This window comes from Anopheles marshallii, chromosome X (assembly GCF_943734725.1).
Source record: "Anopheles marshallii chromosome X, idAnoMarsDA_429_01, whole genome shotgun sequence".
NCBI lineage: Eukaryota > Metazoa > Arthropoda > Insecta > Diptera > Culicidae > Anopheles > Anopheles marshallii.
In genome coordinates this window covers 2909095-2927215 of record NC_071325.1, presented here as the reverse complement: position 1 = coordinate 2927215, position 18121 = coordinate 2909095, and the positions used below count along the sequence as shown (strand labels likewise).

Here is an 18121-nt window from a genome sequence, read left to right as displayed (position 1 = left end):
GCGTTTATCCTTTCTGCACCGGAAAACTATCCCTTTTAAAAGAGCGAAAACCCGTATCTTATCGCTTCTTGTAAATGTTTACATGGCGGCAAGCCTGACAACCACACCACACACACGCAAACACACTAACTCAGCGCATGTATTCGGTGACCAGTAAGCCAGTGCACAACACAACAATCTTGTGATAATCAGTGAGTGTTCGTTACTCTTTATTTAAGCAGCAGCAGGAGAGCAAGGACGCGTAGTGGTAAGGCTTAAGGCGGATGGAGACGATTAATCGACAAAAAATAATAAACAAAAAAAATACGTTAAATAAGCTTTCGGTATTGGGTTAGTGTCCGTTTATGCTTTTAATTTGTTTGTTTAGATATAGAGAGAGAGCGCGTATGCGTATCGTTTGTTTGACGATACTTGACTGCTATGTGATGCTACTGTTTGTACTCTAATCAACGCACCAACTCCTTTAAGTGTTTCGGTCCGGGTGGGGCACCAAGGTAGCACCAGGGCGAGAAAAGAAGAACTCCAACGCAAGAGTGGAAAGACGTAGGGCGGGTGGAACCGGTTTGACATATCACATCTAACTGAAGAAGAAACACAAAAACAACTGCAAACACACGCACTCTCATGCGACAGAGTGGAAAAGACGAAGAAAACGGGCAGAAAATACCGCAAAAAGGAAAACATCGTTATGTTTTTTAAATAATTTGCTAGCAAAATTAATTTAAGAAAATGAATTCATCTCACAGCGAGAAAACAAAAACAAAACCGCAAGTACAGTTTCCGCATAGATATGCCTACATAACAGTAAGTGGAAACTATAGCGAAAGAGAACCAAGTAATCAATGAAGATAACACACAATATAGGAAAATATAAGCAAACCCAAAGGAACCAATACACCATTTTCTTTGGTTAATTTGAGCAAAAATTGAGTTATTTCATTGAAAGCGATAAAAAAATTATAGGGATATGATAATTACGGAAAATTATAAACACGTTAAAAGCATGACAAAACTCAGATTACATTGTTTTTTTTTGTAACGAATAGAAACGTTTAAACGTGTTGTTTGTTGAATTTTAGAATTTCTTACGAAAAAAACTACGTTAATGGAAACAAGCATCGTTTCTTTATTTTTTGTTTGTGAATACTTAACACGAAACATCCCAATATAAACGCAACTGAAAACAATTAATAAAGTACCCGTGGTAAATTTACACTAACGCGTTCGATGAGCGCAACTGTTCCGATTGCTGGTCCCAAAGGAAAAAAGAACACTAGCTACACATGCAAGTTTTAATAAATTGTTTATTAGCAAATCTAACAAAACCGCTAAAACGAACGATACAAATCAAAGTGGAACAATTTGCTGTTACCATCCCGCAGCTCAGTGAAAGAAGCAACAGCTCACAAAATATTCCTAATATTGTAATCCTTATTCATAGTTTGTAACATAATAGACAAAAGAAAGACGACTGTTGGATCTTCAGGAATAAAAGAGAAAAATGTTTCAAAACAAAAAAAAACCGAAATCGATCCGAAGGTGCAGAATAAAATACAAAACGGACGAGATGAATGCTAGAAAATCAACCGATCGTTGCTTAGTTAGGAATGGTTTGTTTGTTTCTAATTTTCTGTTCCTGTTTAGTTATAATGCAAACGTTATGCAAAAGAAAATATATCTATATACAATGTTACTTCCTTCTCCTTCCACCCACCATCGGGGGCAAGGTGGTATGTGTGGTTGCGTTGTATTAGGCGAAAACAATGCACTGCACCTTCAACGTGCGGCTGTCGCTAGTCGCAATTGAGCAAGTTTTTAAGCACCCAATACATTCGAGAACCAAGTAGCGGTCGCCCAGAACCAAAATAGAACGGTTGGGAGGAGAATCAATGAGACAAAACAAAAATGAGTGTGAAAAAAACAAAAGAAACACAAATATATCATGTGCATGCATTACATTAACTTGACCACAAGCATCAAATCAAGGAAAGGATGAAAAAATACGTGGAAAATGAACCAAAACTTCTTAAAGAAATCTTAAACCCCTTGAAGCAAAAAAAACGTTAGATGTAAAAAACAGAGTGAAAAAATAACAAAAATTACAAACATACAAAAACCACTCAATCGCTTAAAAACAATGGCACACACAGATGAGAAAATAAAGTTGATAATAAGAGTTGATAATCACACCATAGATAAAACGTTAGCAACTTTGAGGAAAGATAAATGAAAAGAGAGAGAAAGAGAGGGAGAAAGAGAGAGAATGATAGACAAAATGGTTAGCAAAGCTGGGCAGTGTGTTAACACTTCATTAAATTCTATTCATCTCTAGTACCCTTAATGCCCTCACTACGCCGAACAAAACGTTGTACACCTCTCTTTCTCTTTCGCTCTATAATATATTGCATATACATACTCAAACACGAGGTACACCGCTCACCGTATATTCCCACACATCCGCGATGATGTAACACTTGCACATTATTGCGTCCCCTTCAAAAACCAAACCAAGCATCAGCAGCAACAACACCATAATCACATTACAGAAAAAAACACACACGCAAAATAATAATAAATTAAAGAAAGTGAACAACCAACAATTCTAGAGCGCAATTTTGTCCTAACAACGCGAATGTTGCGCGATCGGAAAGGGAACGCATCGGAGGAAAAATTATAAAAATAATGAAAAATAAGAATTTAATTAAATGGATCAACAAACCAAAAAAAAAAAAACAAACAAAAAAACAAAACAAACAAATCAGAATGAAAATTGGTTAGTGGTACAAAAAAAAGGGTTTCATTGTTTCCGAAACTGTGTCCGAAAACCCATTTAGAAGCGGTAAGGCTGATTAATGCAAAGTTTCATCCAAACTCGCTACGTTACTTCATGGGACACGCATTTTTCTTGGGATGCTGACAAAGGAACGGAGGTTTGGATGGATGTGGGCGTGATGCGGTACGCACTGGTGGTGGTGTGCTGAAACGCTTCTCACGCTTATCAGTCCGATTGGGTCGGTTTGCTTTTATGGCGGGCTGTAAATGGTGTGCGGTAAGGCGTACGAAAACCGGAGCCCACTTTGTGAAAGCCCCGATTGTAACGTCAATTGGTAGTGTGGGCAGAGTATCGTCGTCGTCTAAATGTGACAGATGGCTGTGAAATATGTTGCTTTGTTGGTGTGTCTCCAGGACGTCCAGGAGTTGAGTGTACAGGCCGTTTTTTTCACACTCGCACACAAGCTTAATACACTCGAATCGAAAAGTTCCCGATAGGGAACAAATGTTTCAACTAGCTGCTCTCCAACTCCCCGAAACTCCCAATAAAAGCACGAAATCCCATTATTGCATTGAAAGAAACTTCCCAGCCATGATGGTAAGTAAACGGTGTAACTTTACAGCAAAAGTTATAAACGATACCCATTTTCATCGACCACTCGGTGGTTTCCTCACGGAAAGAAAGAGAGTAACAAAAAAGCAATGAGGCGCTAGCATATTACAGTCTGTTCCCAAATATTAAGAGTGTTAAATTATCTTTTATGATGCCTCTTCTTTACCACTCCGTTACCTAACGCCAGGCTCCGGCACAAGTGTCCGAACAGCCTCATCACAGTCCCCAGTTTATGCAGTAGTAATGACTAGGTGGGGAGAGCGTTTAATCGCATCCTTATCGCACGGAACCAGAAGGTAGATGTAAACGTGTCAGAAAATACAACGATACGTAAGGTAAGTTTGGCCGTGGTCGGAAGATATCTTCGTGGGTTTGGAGGGTGCAAATAATGCTACGGCGGAAGCAAAACAAGGCATAGCGGCAAGACAACACGCATTAAATATAGATTTAGAACCGGGTACATCATGGAAGATTGATTCCCCGGCAGCTGTACCCACAGATTGAGTGTAATTTGTAGAATTAGCAAAGCATAATACTACGAGAATTTATTTGTTGTGAAAGGCGTGCAAACTTGGACAGCGCTAAACAAAGAGTTGAAATGGAACCACAAAAACGTAGATTGTGCGATGCGGATTGCATACTTGCAGGCGGAGTATTTGGTGATTTCATTCCCGTTTGCTGTGTTGCTCGGCTAATTCTTCTTGCCCTTGATATGCTGCTGCGAGGAAGTCTCACTCAGCCCAACCGCACTGAGCGAAGCGTGGTACAACCGTTCGGCCAACTCGTCATCTTTCGCCAGGTCTGACATCTCCACACGCTCACAATCACTGTTGATAGGCATCAAAAAATTAACACTCGCGTTGTGGACGCCTCAGGGCAAACACTTACTTGAAAAAGTCTCCGTTGCAGCTGGCCAGTTCTGGGTCCGTTACTAGGCGAACGATGGTGTGTGCGCCCTGTGCCGGACTCCTCATGAACAGCCACATCCAGGGAAAGGTGAGCACCTTCGCGAATAGTGCCTTCATGATGGGGGAGTGCCGCAGATGTCCGGTACCTCGGACCAACCCCGGTGAGCAGCAGTTGACGGTGGTTTGATGCCCCTCTGCCTGGAGCTTCCTGGCCAGAACTCTGCTCGCCAGCACGATGGCCAGTTTTGAGTGGGCGAAAGCATCCCGTCCGCTCTGCGTAAGCTGACGTACATTGAGTGGGTCGTCACGATCGACGATCTTGGCGGCAGTGTACCCATGGGCGGATACGTTCACCACGCGGCCACCGTACTGCGACCGAACCAGTTGGGGTCGAAGCAGTTGCGTTAGCAAGAAGTGAGACAGGAAGTTACACTGCAGATGTTGCTCGTATCCGTCCACGGTGCGTCCGCCCGGTTGGAAAATTACTCCGGCACAGTTTACCAGCGCATCCACCGTCGGATGGTGCGCCTGTACCTGCCGCACAAATCTCCGCACGCTGTCGAATGAGCGTAGATCCAGCACGAACACCTCACACGTACAGTCGGGCGCTTCTCGGTGGAGCAGCTCTCGTAACGCATCACCCTGCTCGGTGCTGCGGCAGGCCAGAACCAAACATCTCGCCTTCCGCCGTGCCAACTCTCGGCATACCTCACGTCCGATGCCTCCGGACGCTCCCGTCACCACGACTACACGTTCCGGGATGGTGTTCCCATTCGGGCAGGGCTGTCCACCCATGTACGTCCTGCACACGCACCCGGGAGAGAAACGCAGGTGCGCAATGGGAGGTTGATTGAAGGATCGAACATGACGATTTAACCACCCATCACCACTCACCTGACAGTGCCGATCACGAACACGATGCCGGCTATTATGAATGGCCACCAACTGGCAAATGGGTCGGCCTCGGTTAGGGCCTTTTTTATTTCATCCATACCGTCCACAGTGCACGAGGTTGAAGCCCAAACTACCACCAATGCTCAAAAACCCAAACGAAACTCACTCGTACGCGTTTGTTCAGCGCGTTTGTTTTAGCGTTCAGCAATTGAATGATTCTGGAATCAACGCCACTCATAACCCACCGAACTGTTGCAACGGAAAGGTTTCAATTGTCCCTACCGGAAGTGATTAATTTGAAGCTCACTCGTACCACCGATTCAGGGCAGCAGTGAGCAGAGATTACATCGGGTCAATGGACTTGATGTCTGTTTTGAGCTAAGCAGACAGCTCAAGTAGGCATCCCGAAATCTAGTTAAATGTCTGGAAATGTGATGCTAGTTGTTTATTATTACATTACATTATTGGCAGCATCAAACATATCTCAAAATATGATTCATGTTTCGTTCAATAACTTTCGACTTAATGCCTCACATGTTCAATCAGTTTCAATTGCTAATCCATTGCACATACATAGCATTTTAAACTATCGGTAAACATATTTCAAGAACAAAACCAATAAAACCAACCGGACTGGGGCTCGAATTCCCCCCAGCTGCACTGTGCTCTACGCTGCTAAACAGTGCTGGAGATACGGCTACACAGGGAGTCTTTATTACCTCTGTTAGTTCTACTTTAGGGCGTGTTGAAAAAGACTTCCACAGTGAAAAGTACTACAAATAAATTATTTATCCACACAAAAAAAAAAAAAAATACATATCTTTTTACTCAGAAAAGGGTTTTCTGAAATTAGGATTGATTTATTCTTTTATATTTAAGAATAGCTTCTTATCAAATAGTAATAGTTTGATAATACGAAGAAAATCGTCTTATTGGTATTTTCAATAAATAAGCAGGAACAGTAAAACAATCCCAATAAATCGATCCGAAAAACAGTGAATTTAAAATAATTGTGTTTATTATTTTGAGCGTGACAGCTGATTTGACAGCTGACATTTGAGTGAAATGAGCCCTTTTGAAAGCTGCCTTGCTGTGTGCATTGCATTGTGCATTGGGTGGTCGGCGCACGAGATCATAACGGGGAGTGAAGAAAAAAACATAAGCATAAGCGAAATAAGTTCACCGACTCGAAGCATGAAAGAGAAGATATATTAATCTGGAAAGTCAAAGTCAGGTTAGAGAAAGAAGCCTCTGATTGTGGGGATTTAGTCAAAAGTCGAATCAAACATAGGTGGATACATCTTTTCTCGTAAATAGAAGAAGCATTAAAAGGCCGGACAGGAACGTTGAAAAGCAGGAACAAACAATGGCACCGACGAGTAATTTTGAGCTTTCCGATATCGTCACAATCAACATATCCAACTCACAGAATGACACCGTATCGTTCGAACGAAAATACAGCCGAACATTGAAGATCTACGAGTTCAAGGTGAGTCATCTGCTTCGGCTGGGCATGTAATGGTCTCTCTCTGTCTCTATTCCATCCGCACCATCTGCTAACAAAGGATCGATTTGTTTCCCTACAGGCGAAGCTGGAACCAATTACCGGTGGGAATGCTGGTACTATGCGGCTCGAACTGTACAGTGGGGATAGATTGGTGTCGAAATTGGACGATGATAGCCAATCGTTGGGTAAATATCCGATCGAGGACGGTATGCGGGTGCACGTTGTCGATCAGTTCCAGTGCATCCAGGAGAATGTACCGAAATTCGAGCTATCGCAGGAAGAGTACGACAAGAAGGCGGACAGTTTGCGCAGCTTTCTGAAGAAAAACAAACTTGGCAAATACAACGAGGACGAGATGGCCAAACAGGAAGAGGAGCGGAAACGACAAGAGGAGGAAGATAGCCGTAAGCTCGACGCCACCACCATCGGGGCTCGGTGCCGGGTGACTGCCAAAAACAATCCAGTCCGGCTCGGTACCGTCATGTACAAGGGTCCGCTGGATGGGAAACCGGGCGTATTCATCGGTGTCAAGTTTGACGAACCGCTCGGGGTGAACGATGGCAGCGTGAACGGCAAACGATACTTCGACTGTGGACCGAAGTATGGCAGCTTCGTCGCACCGAAAGCCATCGAGGTGGGCGATTTTCCACCGGAAGAGTTTTCCCTCGATGATGAGCTGTAAAAGCCAGCCAGATGGATGTTCCGACGATTCTTTTCGGCATTCCATTGGAGTGTGCATCTGTGTTTGTGCTTGTGCACGCTTTGCTTAAGTGATATGATGATGGAGAATAGAAGAAACAGGAACCAGAATCATTTGAATCGAGTGCATCTTGTCTCTCTTGTAGCTAAGCTTTCATGCACTTTCGTTTCGATGTTATATGATACGTTGAAAAACGTTTCTTTCCATATTGTCACTATTTAACGCTAATATGTTCTTTTTCAAATAAAAATTGAATAATCCCACGCATAAACCTGCTCTCCGAAGATCAAAAAAGCTGCTAGATAACAAACAATAGGAAAGCTTAATTAACAATTTGAACAATCTTTTGTTGCAGTGCAATACAGGTAAAAGGATGGTTGTATGTATGATAAAACAATATTTGCAAGCAAAACGGAGAACAGTCCGACAGAGTTCGACACCACTGGTGTAGTTAAACTGTGGTATCTTGGTTTTTCCAATCTAGGTAACGTTAATTTAAATCTTCAAATGATATCTTTTTATTAAAATATGACGCAGAATTTATTAACTTCCATGTTCAAATAAGTGTTCAGCAAATAATTTATTATTTTGAGCTAAAATAACAAATTCGCGATTTGAACGATAGTTCGCAAACTGTCGAAATGTTCGCATCATCTGTCTTGTATTTCATGACCAAATCTTGACAGCCGAGCCACACACACACACTTTGACGTTTAGATATTTTGTGGTCTTGCATCTTGCATTCTACGTGATTGTTGCCACTCGTGCTCGTAAAAAATTTTGCTTTCGAAGCTATTTTATGGTGTAAATAACATGCAGGTAAGAATTGAGGACGTTCAATTTCGTTATAGTTTCCCTTCGTGCACTTCACGCTGTGCCTTCCGGACTAATTACTAATTGTTTTCTCACAACATTTGCTAGGAATCACAGGAGAAATCGCTACCGATCAAAACGGGATCATCGCGCGGTGTATCGAGGGTGCTGGACAAACTGAGAGCTTCCATTGAATCGAAGAACTTCTATGAAGCACATCAGATGTACCGCACGCTTTACTTTCGGTATGTGTCGCAGGGGAAATATGACGACGTGCTGGAACTGCTGTACGACGGTGCGCTGACGATGTTGGAGCACGAACAATACAGCAGTGGTGCGGATCTCGGTCTGTTGATTATACAAACACTCGAAAAGGCTGGCATTACTGGTGGATGTAGTGAGCAGTGGATGAAACGGCTTACAGAGCTGATTGGCAAAATTAAACCAAGTATCGTCGATCGGGAAACGTTGCTCGTGAGTATAAAATTTCTCCCGCAGCGTAGGTAATACGCGATTACTGACCACATTATCCATTGCAGGAAAAGGCAATGAAATGGAGCGGTTCGCTCGTGATGTCTCCGACCGGACATCCGCTGATGCACCAGCTGTACGCGCAGATACTTTATCGGGAGAGTGATCTCACTCACGCCCGTCATCACTTCGCCCTGGCTAGGGACGGTACCAGTTGCGGGTTTCTGCTGATCGAAATCAGCCGCACAAAAGGTTTCACCAGCGAGATCGATCTGTTCGTCGCCCATATTGTACTGCAGCAGCTTGCCTTGAAGGAACCGACGGTTGCTGCAGATACGTTTGCGACGTACTGTAAATTTCACACGGGCATCGCCTGTACCGATCCACCGTTCGCCTTTCCGCTGTTGAACTTTCTCTTTTTTCTGCTGCAGCTGGTCGAGCAGAACAATCGCAAGTATGCGACGTTTCGGGCGCTCTGCGAGCTGTACAAACCATCGCTCGAGCGGGATCCGTCCTACGAAAAGTATCTGCAGAAGATAGGTGTCAAATACTTTGATGGCAGCAGGTATGAGCAGCGGAACATTATCTTTAGCGATTTGCTGCAGCAGTTTTTTATCGACCTGGAAGAGGACGAACTAGAGGAGGGTACTAGCGTGCACGGAGAGGTTGATTAATTGTGATCAGAATTGCATAGAATCGCGTAGGACTAGGAAGGAAGCCGGATGAGAAAATGAATTAATTATATTTTTTTTTGTGTGCGCTAGTGAGGGTCGGAGATCGGACGACAAGCATAGATGTACAGTGTCGTACAAAACATTAGGACCACCTCCTAATGTTATATTTAAGCTGTTGAAATGCCTTCATAGACGTGTTAAAATCATACGAGATATTTAATCCTATTCGGACCGTTCCCCCATAGCAAGTTCGGCTACGTCGTAACATCAGTCGATACGTTCAGTCGGCAGTTTTAACGAAATTTTTCCTAATCTCATGCACAAGTGCAATCTGGTGTCAACATGCAAACGATGCTTTCCCAAAAAATTCGCCTGATTCTATCGCATTTATGTAGGCATTCCAACAACTTGCAGATAACATTGAGAGATGGTACTATTGTTTTGTTCGACACAGTACATGATTCCAATATATGCCATCTCCGTACGGGTGGGAAGTAGGTAATGTAGGATCGATTATAATAGAACCAATTTAGAACGGAAAATGAGCTTCGCATCGAGAGTAGTACTAAACAACAGTACAGCAAACGATAAACACAATGGAGTAAGCAATTGTGCATCTTGTGAACCTTTTTACCATTGATTCGAGCTACAACACCAGCCCTAGAAATTTATCGTTTTTATTGGTTAAGTTTATTCGAAAAAGATTATTTGTTTCTACATCTCGGCAAGCGATCAGTGCATGCTTTGCAGATTCACAAACCTGGATTTTGGATTTCAAATAACGAGCGGTCATTAGACTAACAGAGCGTACAAGAAAGAGATGAGCGTTTGCTTTTTGTTTTGCTACGAAAACTTCTAACCATGTGATCACACATTAAATATTACAATAAGTTGTTTCGTTAACTGAGCATGCTTTGTAAAGCTTATTTTGGATAACGAGTACATCAGCTCGCCTAAATTACTTCCCATACGTTTCCCTGCGTACATCATCGTATGAAGATGAACATGGTGTATCGTTTGTGATATAGCTAATATTGATTTGCAACGGTTCCAGCAGTCGGATAAGATAAGGAAGGCAAATATCTACTCACCCACAATATAAACCTGGTACATATGTACACAGAAACTTTCGGATCCAATAGTCGTAACAACGAGGGATCGTAACGATTTTGCAATGAAAACGGTTGAATGAGTGATAATGGTGATACGTAAACACAGCGGGCTAGCTATGGGTATCTTTAACTCATCCGAATCACGTTACACAATCTTTATTTATCTGCAATAAAAAGTAACACACGGTACTCATATAAATCTAGCTGAAGTTCCGAATAATTCTTGAAGAATAAATTCAAGAAAATTATTTTAACAGTCCGTCCCTGAATTTGTTTTTTGAGGAAGTCTGCTTGAAGTGAAGAGGTTTAGGACTTTAAAAATTTCCGGATGATCTGCCGCATGTTACCAATTTGACCAACAGTATTTTTTGCCGTAGTAGTAACGAGAGGAAAATAACCCAAATACCGCCATTGCATAGTTCCAGGCGATGTGAACGCAAGACACACCTCTGCAACATTGTGGCTTTCGGAACGTTCCCCGTATCGCATTTTATGGCAATGCACCGTGAACGACAAACAGCTGACGCAATTTGACAGCAGCTCTATTTGTTGTTGTTATGAAATTCCGGCAAGCGGCTTAAAACACGACGCGTTTCCTAGGTGTACTGTGTGAGATGTGTAAAAACTGTTGTGAAATATCGTACCAATAAGAATATTTGTGAACTTTTTTTAGTAATCAGACTGAAAATTGTGAACGTTTCGGGGTTAACATAGTTTATTACGCAAAGCAATAGGTTAGGGGGTAGTTCATACTAACTTCCATCGTTCTGCACAATCCACGCCATAAGGCAAGGTTAGTGGAAACGAGATTCAACACTTATAAATTTGGTTGGAATACTTACATAATTCTGTTGTCTTTTTAGCTTAAATTATGTTACAAATAACGAGAGGCGTTCACACCGGTCGTGAACTGCTGTCACAGCGCTGTTCGAAGTTGATCGACAGCGTTATCAGAGTGGACCATGCCGGTGAGCTGGGAGCGAACCAAATATACCGTGGACAGATGGCAGTTCTTGGTAAGGCATTTTCTCTTATCTGTAGGATAACAGCTAACATGAAATGATATTTTATGCATATCGCATATCAAACATTATGCACCGTTCCGCACCGAATCATCCTCACTCGCTCATAAAGGAAAGATATCTTGACATGCAATTGCCAGCCTTCCTTAAACAGATAGCCAAGCTCGCAAATTTGATTGTAAATCTTAACTCCGCTCACCGCTCTTGTTCGTCCTCGTTCTGTCCTTAGGACATACCAAGGCGGGCAAAACCATCCAGCACATGTGGGAACAGGAGAAAGCCCACAAGGAAGAGTTCGATCGGTTAATCAACAAGTATCGCGTCCGGCCGACGGCACTGCTACCGTTCTGGAACGTGGCCGGGTTTGCGCTCGGTGCCGGTACGGCACTGCTCGGCGAAAAGGCCGCTATGGCGTGTACGGTGGCGGTAGAATCGGTCATCGTCGAACACTACAACGACCAGCTGCGCAAGCTGATGGACGATCCGAGCTTCACCGATAAGGAGTTGCTCGATACGATTCAGCGCTTCCGGGACGAGGAGCAAGAGCATCACGATACGGGCATAGAGCACGGCGCGGAACAAGCCCCGTTCTATCGTGCACTGACGGACGTCATTAAGTTTGGTTGCCGTACAGCGATCAAAATTGCAGAAAAGGTGTAAGATGCATTCGGCCTTTTTGGTTCCTAATCCCATACAACTGTGGGCAGGTGCTTCACCAGGAAGGTTAATTGTGCGTTTATTTGTACTTCTTTGTATTGGTAGCATAGTTTAATGCATTGTGAACGTCCTTTCACCATTCTTTTATAATAAACTTTTTGTTGTAGTGAAATATGAAACTGATGTACAACTGATTTCTGGTGAACACATCAACGCCATCACTCACTCGATGTGGATGACTCAATCATTTGATAATCATCTGTTACGTAGGATGTGGAGGTTGGGATTTCATTGCCATTCGTACTAGTCTGGTACTTGGAGTTAATTCCACAGGTCCACGGAGCTCTGAACATGCAGACTCTTGTACCGATCACTGTCAAGAACTCGACTCCATCGATAATTAAAACATCACTGGTCTATAGCATATTGAATAATACACCGAGAAGATTCTCCGCACAAGACATGATAAGACATTACTTTATTATATCACTTTGTTGTTGTTGTTACGTATCCACTACATCTCGTATCTCTCACTCTTAATGTTTCGCACGGTTGGCATGATAATGGCGAACAAGCGACAGAAGTGCAACTACTACTTTCGCTGCTTTGCTCATGGCTTCTTTTTTCCTTCCTTCGCAAATGTGCGCGACAGCGTACTCAGGCTTGAGCTGACTACCTTCTAAGACTGAGTTGACTTGAATTATATAGAATAAAAAGAACACACACACGCTCCGTAGTCGAGAATACCATCCATGTGCTGCACATACATCCAACGTACAGATGAAAATCGGGAGAAGATGGTAGACACCATTGTCCGAGGCTTTTCTCGCGCGCATTGAGATTCAAACGGTCTTGCGTGAACCAAACCGGCTGGTGGTGTGGCGCTTATTTCTTTGGAAGTCTCGCTGAACCACCACCATCTCCGTTGGTGTTACGGCGCTTCTTCTCACCTATTTTTGTGGGAATGAATTGCGGTGATTATTGAAGAATATTAGCGATAGAAGTATCAGTGTTCTTGCTTTTTGATGGCGCAAGCATACGTACGCTGATTGCATAACCGCCCGTACCATCCGCTGTCGCACGCGCAGGTATGGTTCGGTTGGCAGAGTCCATGTTTGCACGGTCTCTTGCAGGTGGAACGTTGCCGACGCCCGATCTGGCAGTGATCTCCGCTCAGTCCCGGCTTGCAGCGGCATTTGTTCACCCCTCGGCACTTGCCATCGTGCAGACACGGTATGACACACTTGGCTGTAAATTGATATTGAGGTTAGCGCTGAAATGTTCGGAGGTCCAACCAAGTCTTAGTGTTCTTACAGTATTCGCAGCGCAATCCGTAGTAACCCTTGGTGCATTCGCACTTGTCCTTCTGGATGCACTTGCCACCGTTTAGGCACTTGTCCGCACAGATCCCTGCAAAAAAAAGAGACAAGTGGTTGAGAGATGTAAGATGTACTAGTTGCATCCGGTACTGGAGATCTTCCTTACCTCCCTCACAATGGCGGCCCTGGTAACCGTGCGGACAGGAACAGGTCCCGGGCGCAGTACAGTTCCCACCGTTCATGCACTGTGGATAGCAGAGCGCCGTCTGACAGTACTGCCCCATATAACCTTCCGGACACTGGCAGATCTTGTCCTCGTTGCAAACACCCTTGTTGGCGCACTTCTTGTCACACTCCGGGTCGGGTCCTTTAGTTCGTTGTGTGTGTTTTATTTCCAAGATATTCGGGGTTGGTGGGCAGGTCATCGTTGCAGGTGGTCGGAACCATTGTTGTTCCGTTGTGTTTGTTCGATCGTTCGTGTTTTGTTTTTGTTTTTTTTTCATTTTTGTATCAAAGGAAGGGGGCACATACGTTTTGTGTGTGTATCGGTTTCATTTCAATTTCATTTAGAATTGTTTTTTTTTGTTTGTAATTGGGATGTAGAGGACGTACACGAGGAAGGTCGATAGGGACACGGTGATAAGGACGGTGTTTGGTTGGTTCGTGGCATTAGACACACGTACACAGGTGCACACATAAGCACGCACACATAGGCAAGTGTGCGGGTGCACGCACGCATACACACAAGTATATATACATATATATAGAGCAGTTACAAACCGGGGATAGAAGAATTAAGATGGCGTTTTGCAAGAATATGGCATAAACAACACATGAAAAACGTAACAAAACGAAAACAAATGGAAGCTGGTTTTATTTATAATTATTGATGTAGATACGATTTGCGTAATATTAAGGTAGGATAGTATTGCAGTTTGTGTTTTGTTTTTATTTATTTTTTGTTTTGTTTTTTTTTTGCTGGGTGGCGTAAAGTGCACTTTCTCTTTCTACGATTACCCACCCTTAACCGCCATTTACCGCACAGAAGCTCCCCTGGCAAAACATGTAAATAATATAGTAAATAGGAAAAGCTCTCCCTTTCGGTTTTCCCGTACTCGAACTTTCCACATTCTTGGGTTTCATTTCTCGCTGTGTGTGTGTGTGTGTGTGGTTGTCTATTTTTGCATGTGTTGTTTGTTGTTTCAACAGCACTGCAACAAACGCTAAGTCCCCGGAAACAATTTTGTCGCCTCTAATCACATATGATTGTAAAAAAAACCAAAAGGGGGGGTTTTCTTACAAAAAAAAACTGCACTGACATATGGAAAGTCCGATCAACCCAAGTCCCAACCAGCGGAGGGGACGGAGGATAGGATTGCGGTGGTGTAACGAAAGGGGTTACGATTTGCAGCATTTCCACACAGACGCGGATAGTTGGCACGAGAGGAAAAGGTGGAGTGGGTGGGGGGGAGAGGTGGTAGTGAGAGATTGAGCGGGGGTTGGGGGTTGGTGATTTGTTTTTGCGTGCTTCAAAATTTTGCACTCCCATCACAGACGGTTCCGAAAACATAAATCAACAAATCGCTGCGAAAGCCGGGAGAAGAACAAGAAAATCGATTTTCAGTGGGCGCGCGGTTCTCAGAAATGCTGCATAATCGCGAAGCGTGGGAATTGTGTACCGGCGTTGTAGGTGCATAAAGGATGGAAAGAGGGACAACGGTTAAACAGCAAACATTTACTGGCCAGCGTCGGTTGAAACTTGTGAGTATAAAGAGATTTGACAGATTGCAATGTCAATTGTAATTACATCTGTGACATTGAGGTAGATACTTATTTTCTTTTTAGTGTTTCTTTAAAACGTTGTCCAATTGGCATTTTCAACATAATCACAACGTCACGGTCCGATTTACTATCTCATTTAATACTTAATCACAATACTCACGAAAATCTATCACAATTGTAACAGTCACTAATTTAAGGTATTTTTGATCTCCTGAAGAGATCCTGGTCTAATGATATACTGAAGGTATTAGAAGTCCCTAATCTATTGATATAGTAAGGCAAGATCTGGTCTAGAAGTGCATCTACCGACAGTATCACTTTGTACTCATCAGTGACATCGACGCTGCGCCAATCTATTCCAAATCGAGTCTGGTGGAAGCCAAGCAAGGAGTGCAAAAGCGGTTTTCAAAGAACATGCACTAGGGTCAAGGTAGAAGCGGTTCATTTACAAACTAACTGAAGCGAAAGCAGCAAATCAGCGTAAAAGGATTTTGAGTACAACGAAGAAGCTGGGGCGGGGATATTTTGGGGAGTTTGGTTTTTTTGACTAGTCAAAAGAGGAGGCCTTGTCGTGGCCTGTGTTGAAAATTACGAAGCGTCTTTGATGTGCGGTCAAATAGAAGTTGATGTTGTTTGCAATACGTTGACCATTGAGGTACAAAGGCTTGGAGATAACTGAGAAATAGTCTTCGAGATACTTGAAACAAGCAGACTTTTCATAAACCTCAACCATCCGCGCAGTTCTGGGAATTGGAGGTTTGCACACTATTATTTACCAGCCAGTGGGTCTCTTTTTTGCAAGTATTTACTACCTCAGTAAACGTTTCATTTCGCTATTTCGAAGGATTGAAATGCATTTAACCTCAAGCCTTGCCCATCGTTGCAAGACCAGACGATCAGGTGGAATTGCGCGTTACAAAACGTTATAACAACACCGTCATTCTAGTGTGTCTCCACGGGGGTCACAGACCAACCAGTACCCAAGGTAGGATCGGGAAGGGTATGCAGGGTGCTCAGGAAGTGTGGGCATGGGTATGCCGGGATGCGCTTGCATAGTGTTAGCCATGAAATGGGGAAAGTACAGTACAGGACATGTTAACAGAGCACAGGGTGAAAATACAAGCGAGAGGAGTTGGAGCAGTATTGCAGAGGATATGCGGGAAATCAGGTTGAATGGGAAACAAACATAATAGAAAACATAACAGAAGTAAGGCAAATACAACAAAAAGGCATACGCTACCTTGCGAAGAAGATGTTAGAGTAGAAGATCTTTCATACACACCTCTATGTGCACATTCCTTACGCAGTTTGATGCGGAGAGGCGTGCCGGGGACCGGCTTGCCTTTCCGCGTTTGGATCAGGAGTCCAATGCTGAACATTGCAATGCCCGATACATTACCGGAGCATGGCAGGATCACACTGAACTCTGGTTTGCGGAAAGAAGAGCATAACAAAGCGGCACGTTAGAATGAACATTCGCAAAGGAGGTTCGGTGTGGTGGAGCCTGCCCGTACCTACCCTTGGCGTCCGTCGGTATGCGTCCGGACGTTTTGATCGAGATCGTCGGTGGCTTGAGAATGTTTTCATCCACCGACATCAGCCGGTCGAAGTTGTAGTAGTACTTCTTCGTGCCCGCCTTCCAGGTGAAGTTGACGCTGCTCACCTCGGACGGGATGACTGGCAGGTACTGGCTAAAGTTTGGATCCCGAATATGGGGCGAGACGCGCCCGTTGTCGATGGCGTAGATCTTCATCGCGACGCCGCTAAATATCTTCACCTGCTGCTCGTTGATCCAGAGCGACAGGTCGTCTTCGTACGGATCTTGATTGGTGTAATAGTAGTCCTGGCGCGAGTGTACTACCGGGGGCAGCAGTGTGCAAGCGAGTGTCATCAACAGTATCAGTGCCTGCTGATGTCCGGTTGTCGATTCAGTCATTGCTTTGTAAGTGTGTGTGTGTGTGTGTTTTTTGTTGTTCGTCCAATTAACACAGCCCCAAGGTTGGTCTTTCGCAGTGCTTCGCTTCTTGCCGTTTGCTTTCCTCACCGAAATCAGTGCATCTATCCTCTTCGATCGTTCATTAGACGTTCGCCGTATTGGGACTCGCCTTACTGTCAGCCTTGTTTACCTCATCAACTTAGTTATCTATCTTACTCGTGTCTACAAGTACACCTGCACACTAAACCAGATTTCGGAACAAAAGCTTCTCAGGACAGCAGAGTTTAATGACTCAGTTTATCATTGGCTTCTTTTGGTACCTTCATCCTATACAATGGATAAGGCAGTACGGATTAGTGGAGCGTCCTATCAATAGTAGGACAAAAAATAAGAGAGAGAGAGAGATAGAGAGAGAGAGAGAGAAAGAAATAAAATCAATATATACTTCAGCACGTGAAACTAGTTCTACAGCAGTAACGATGCAGCAGTTAAGCAGATAAGAGTTAAGCAGGTCTGTTGGAGTATGACGTTTTCAAAGCGGATTCTTGTAAAATCTTATTTTAATGTAAACATATTTTATTATAAAACTTTCCAGAACACAAGCAGAAGTTCTATCAATTGATCTAGGCACCCCGAAGAGTTTGTAGGAGCATTCATGCCATTGCCTGAGCGTGTTATACAAATGAACGTTTCTAGTGAGGCCGTATACAAGACTCGTAATGAGGCAGATCCAGCAGATGGGAATTCCTTCCGGTTGACATTTATCGAGCGACTTTTGATATCTTTATTTGCGTAGGGGGGAATTCTTCAAAGTTGTCATGAATGGCTTTATTATCTCTGGATGCTCTTACGGACGTCTCCAATACAGACAACAACAGCTACCTTGTTCTAGCCTTTCCCTGTCGATGCAAAGACAGGAGCACTCAACGAATACGCCTCAA

General features: G+C 43.6%; 5 protein-coding genes across 5 annotated transcripts; 3 read left to right on the top strand and 2 right to left on the bottom strand.

Moving 5' to 3' along the window:
• Positions 1 to 4076: 4076 nt before the first annotated feature.
• Positions 4077 to 5285, bottom strand: LOC128713690 (retinol dehydrogenase 13). Its single transcript, XM_053808591.1, has 3 exons — positions 5188 to 5285; positions 4274 to 5095; positions 4077 to 4212 (listed from the first exon to the last, which is right to left on the bottom strand). The coding sequence occupies exons 1-3, from the start codon at positions 5283 to 5285 to the stop codon at positions 4077 to 4079; spliced, it is 1056 nt and encodes a 351-aa protein (XP_053664566.1).
• Positions 5286 to 6553: 1268 nt separating this feature from the next.
• On the top strand, positions 6554 to 7376 carry LOC128707323 (tubulin-folding cofactor B-like). Its single transcript, XM_053802279.1, has 2 exons — positions 6554 to 6676; positions 6774 to 7376. Exons 1-2 carry the CDS (start codon positions 6554 to 6556, stop codon positions 7374 to 7376), a joined length of 726 nt encoding a protein of 241 aa, XP_053658254.1.
• Positions 7377 to 8207: 831 nt separating this feature from the next.
• On the top strand, positions 8208 to 9352 carry LOC128713470 (Golgi to ER traffic protein 4 homolog). The gene is made up of 3 exons (XM_053808367.1): positions 8208 to 8213; positions 8316 to 8681; positions 8747 to 9352. The coding sequence occupies exons 1-3, from the start codon at positions 8208 to 8210 to the stop codon at positions 9350 to 9352; spliced, it is 978 nt and encodes a 325-aa protein (XP_053664342.1).
• A 1983-nt stretch (positions 9353 to 11335) lies between these two features.
• On the top strand, positions 11336 to 12146 carry LOC128707655 (5-demethoxyubiquinone hydroxylase, mitochondrial). Its single transcript, XM_053802650.1, has 2 exons — positions 11336 to 11480; positions 11716 to 12146. The coding sequence occupies exons 1-2, from the start codon at positions 11336 to 11338 to the stop codon at positions 12144 to 12146; spliced, it is 576 nt and encodes a 191-aa protein (XP_053658625.1).
• An 882-nt stretch (positions 12147 to 13028) lies between these two features.
• On the bottom strand, positions 13029 to 17180 carry LOC128706670 (protein shifted-like). Its single transcript, XM_053801647.1, has 6 exons — positions 16763 to 17180; positions 16485 to 16670; positions 13629 to 13829; positions 13458 to 13553; positions 13188 to 13391; positions 13029 to 13093 (listed from the first exon to the last, which is right to left on the bottom strand). Exons 1-6 carry the CDS (start codon positions 17178 to 17180, stop codon positions 13029 to 13031), a joined length of 1170 nt encoding a protein of 389 aa, XP_053657622.1.
• Positions 17181 to 18121: the final 941 nt, after the last annotated feature.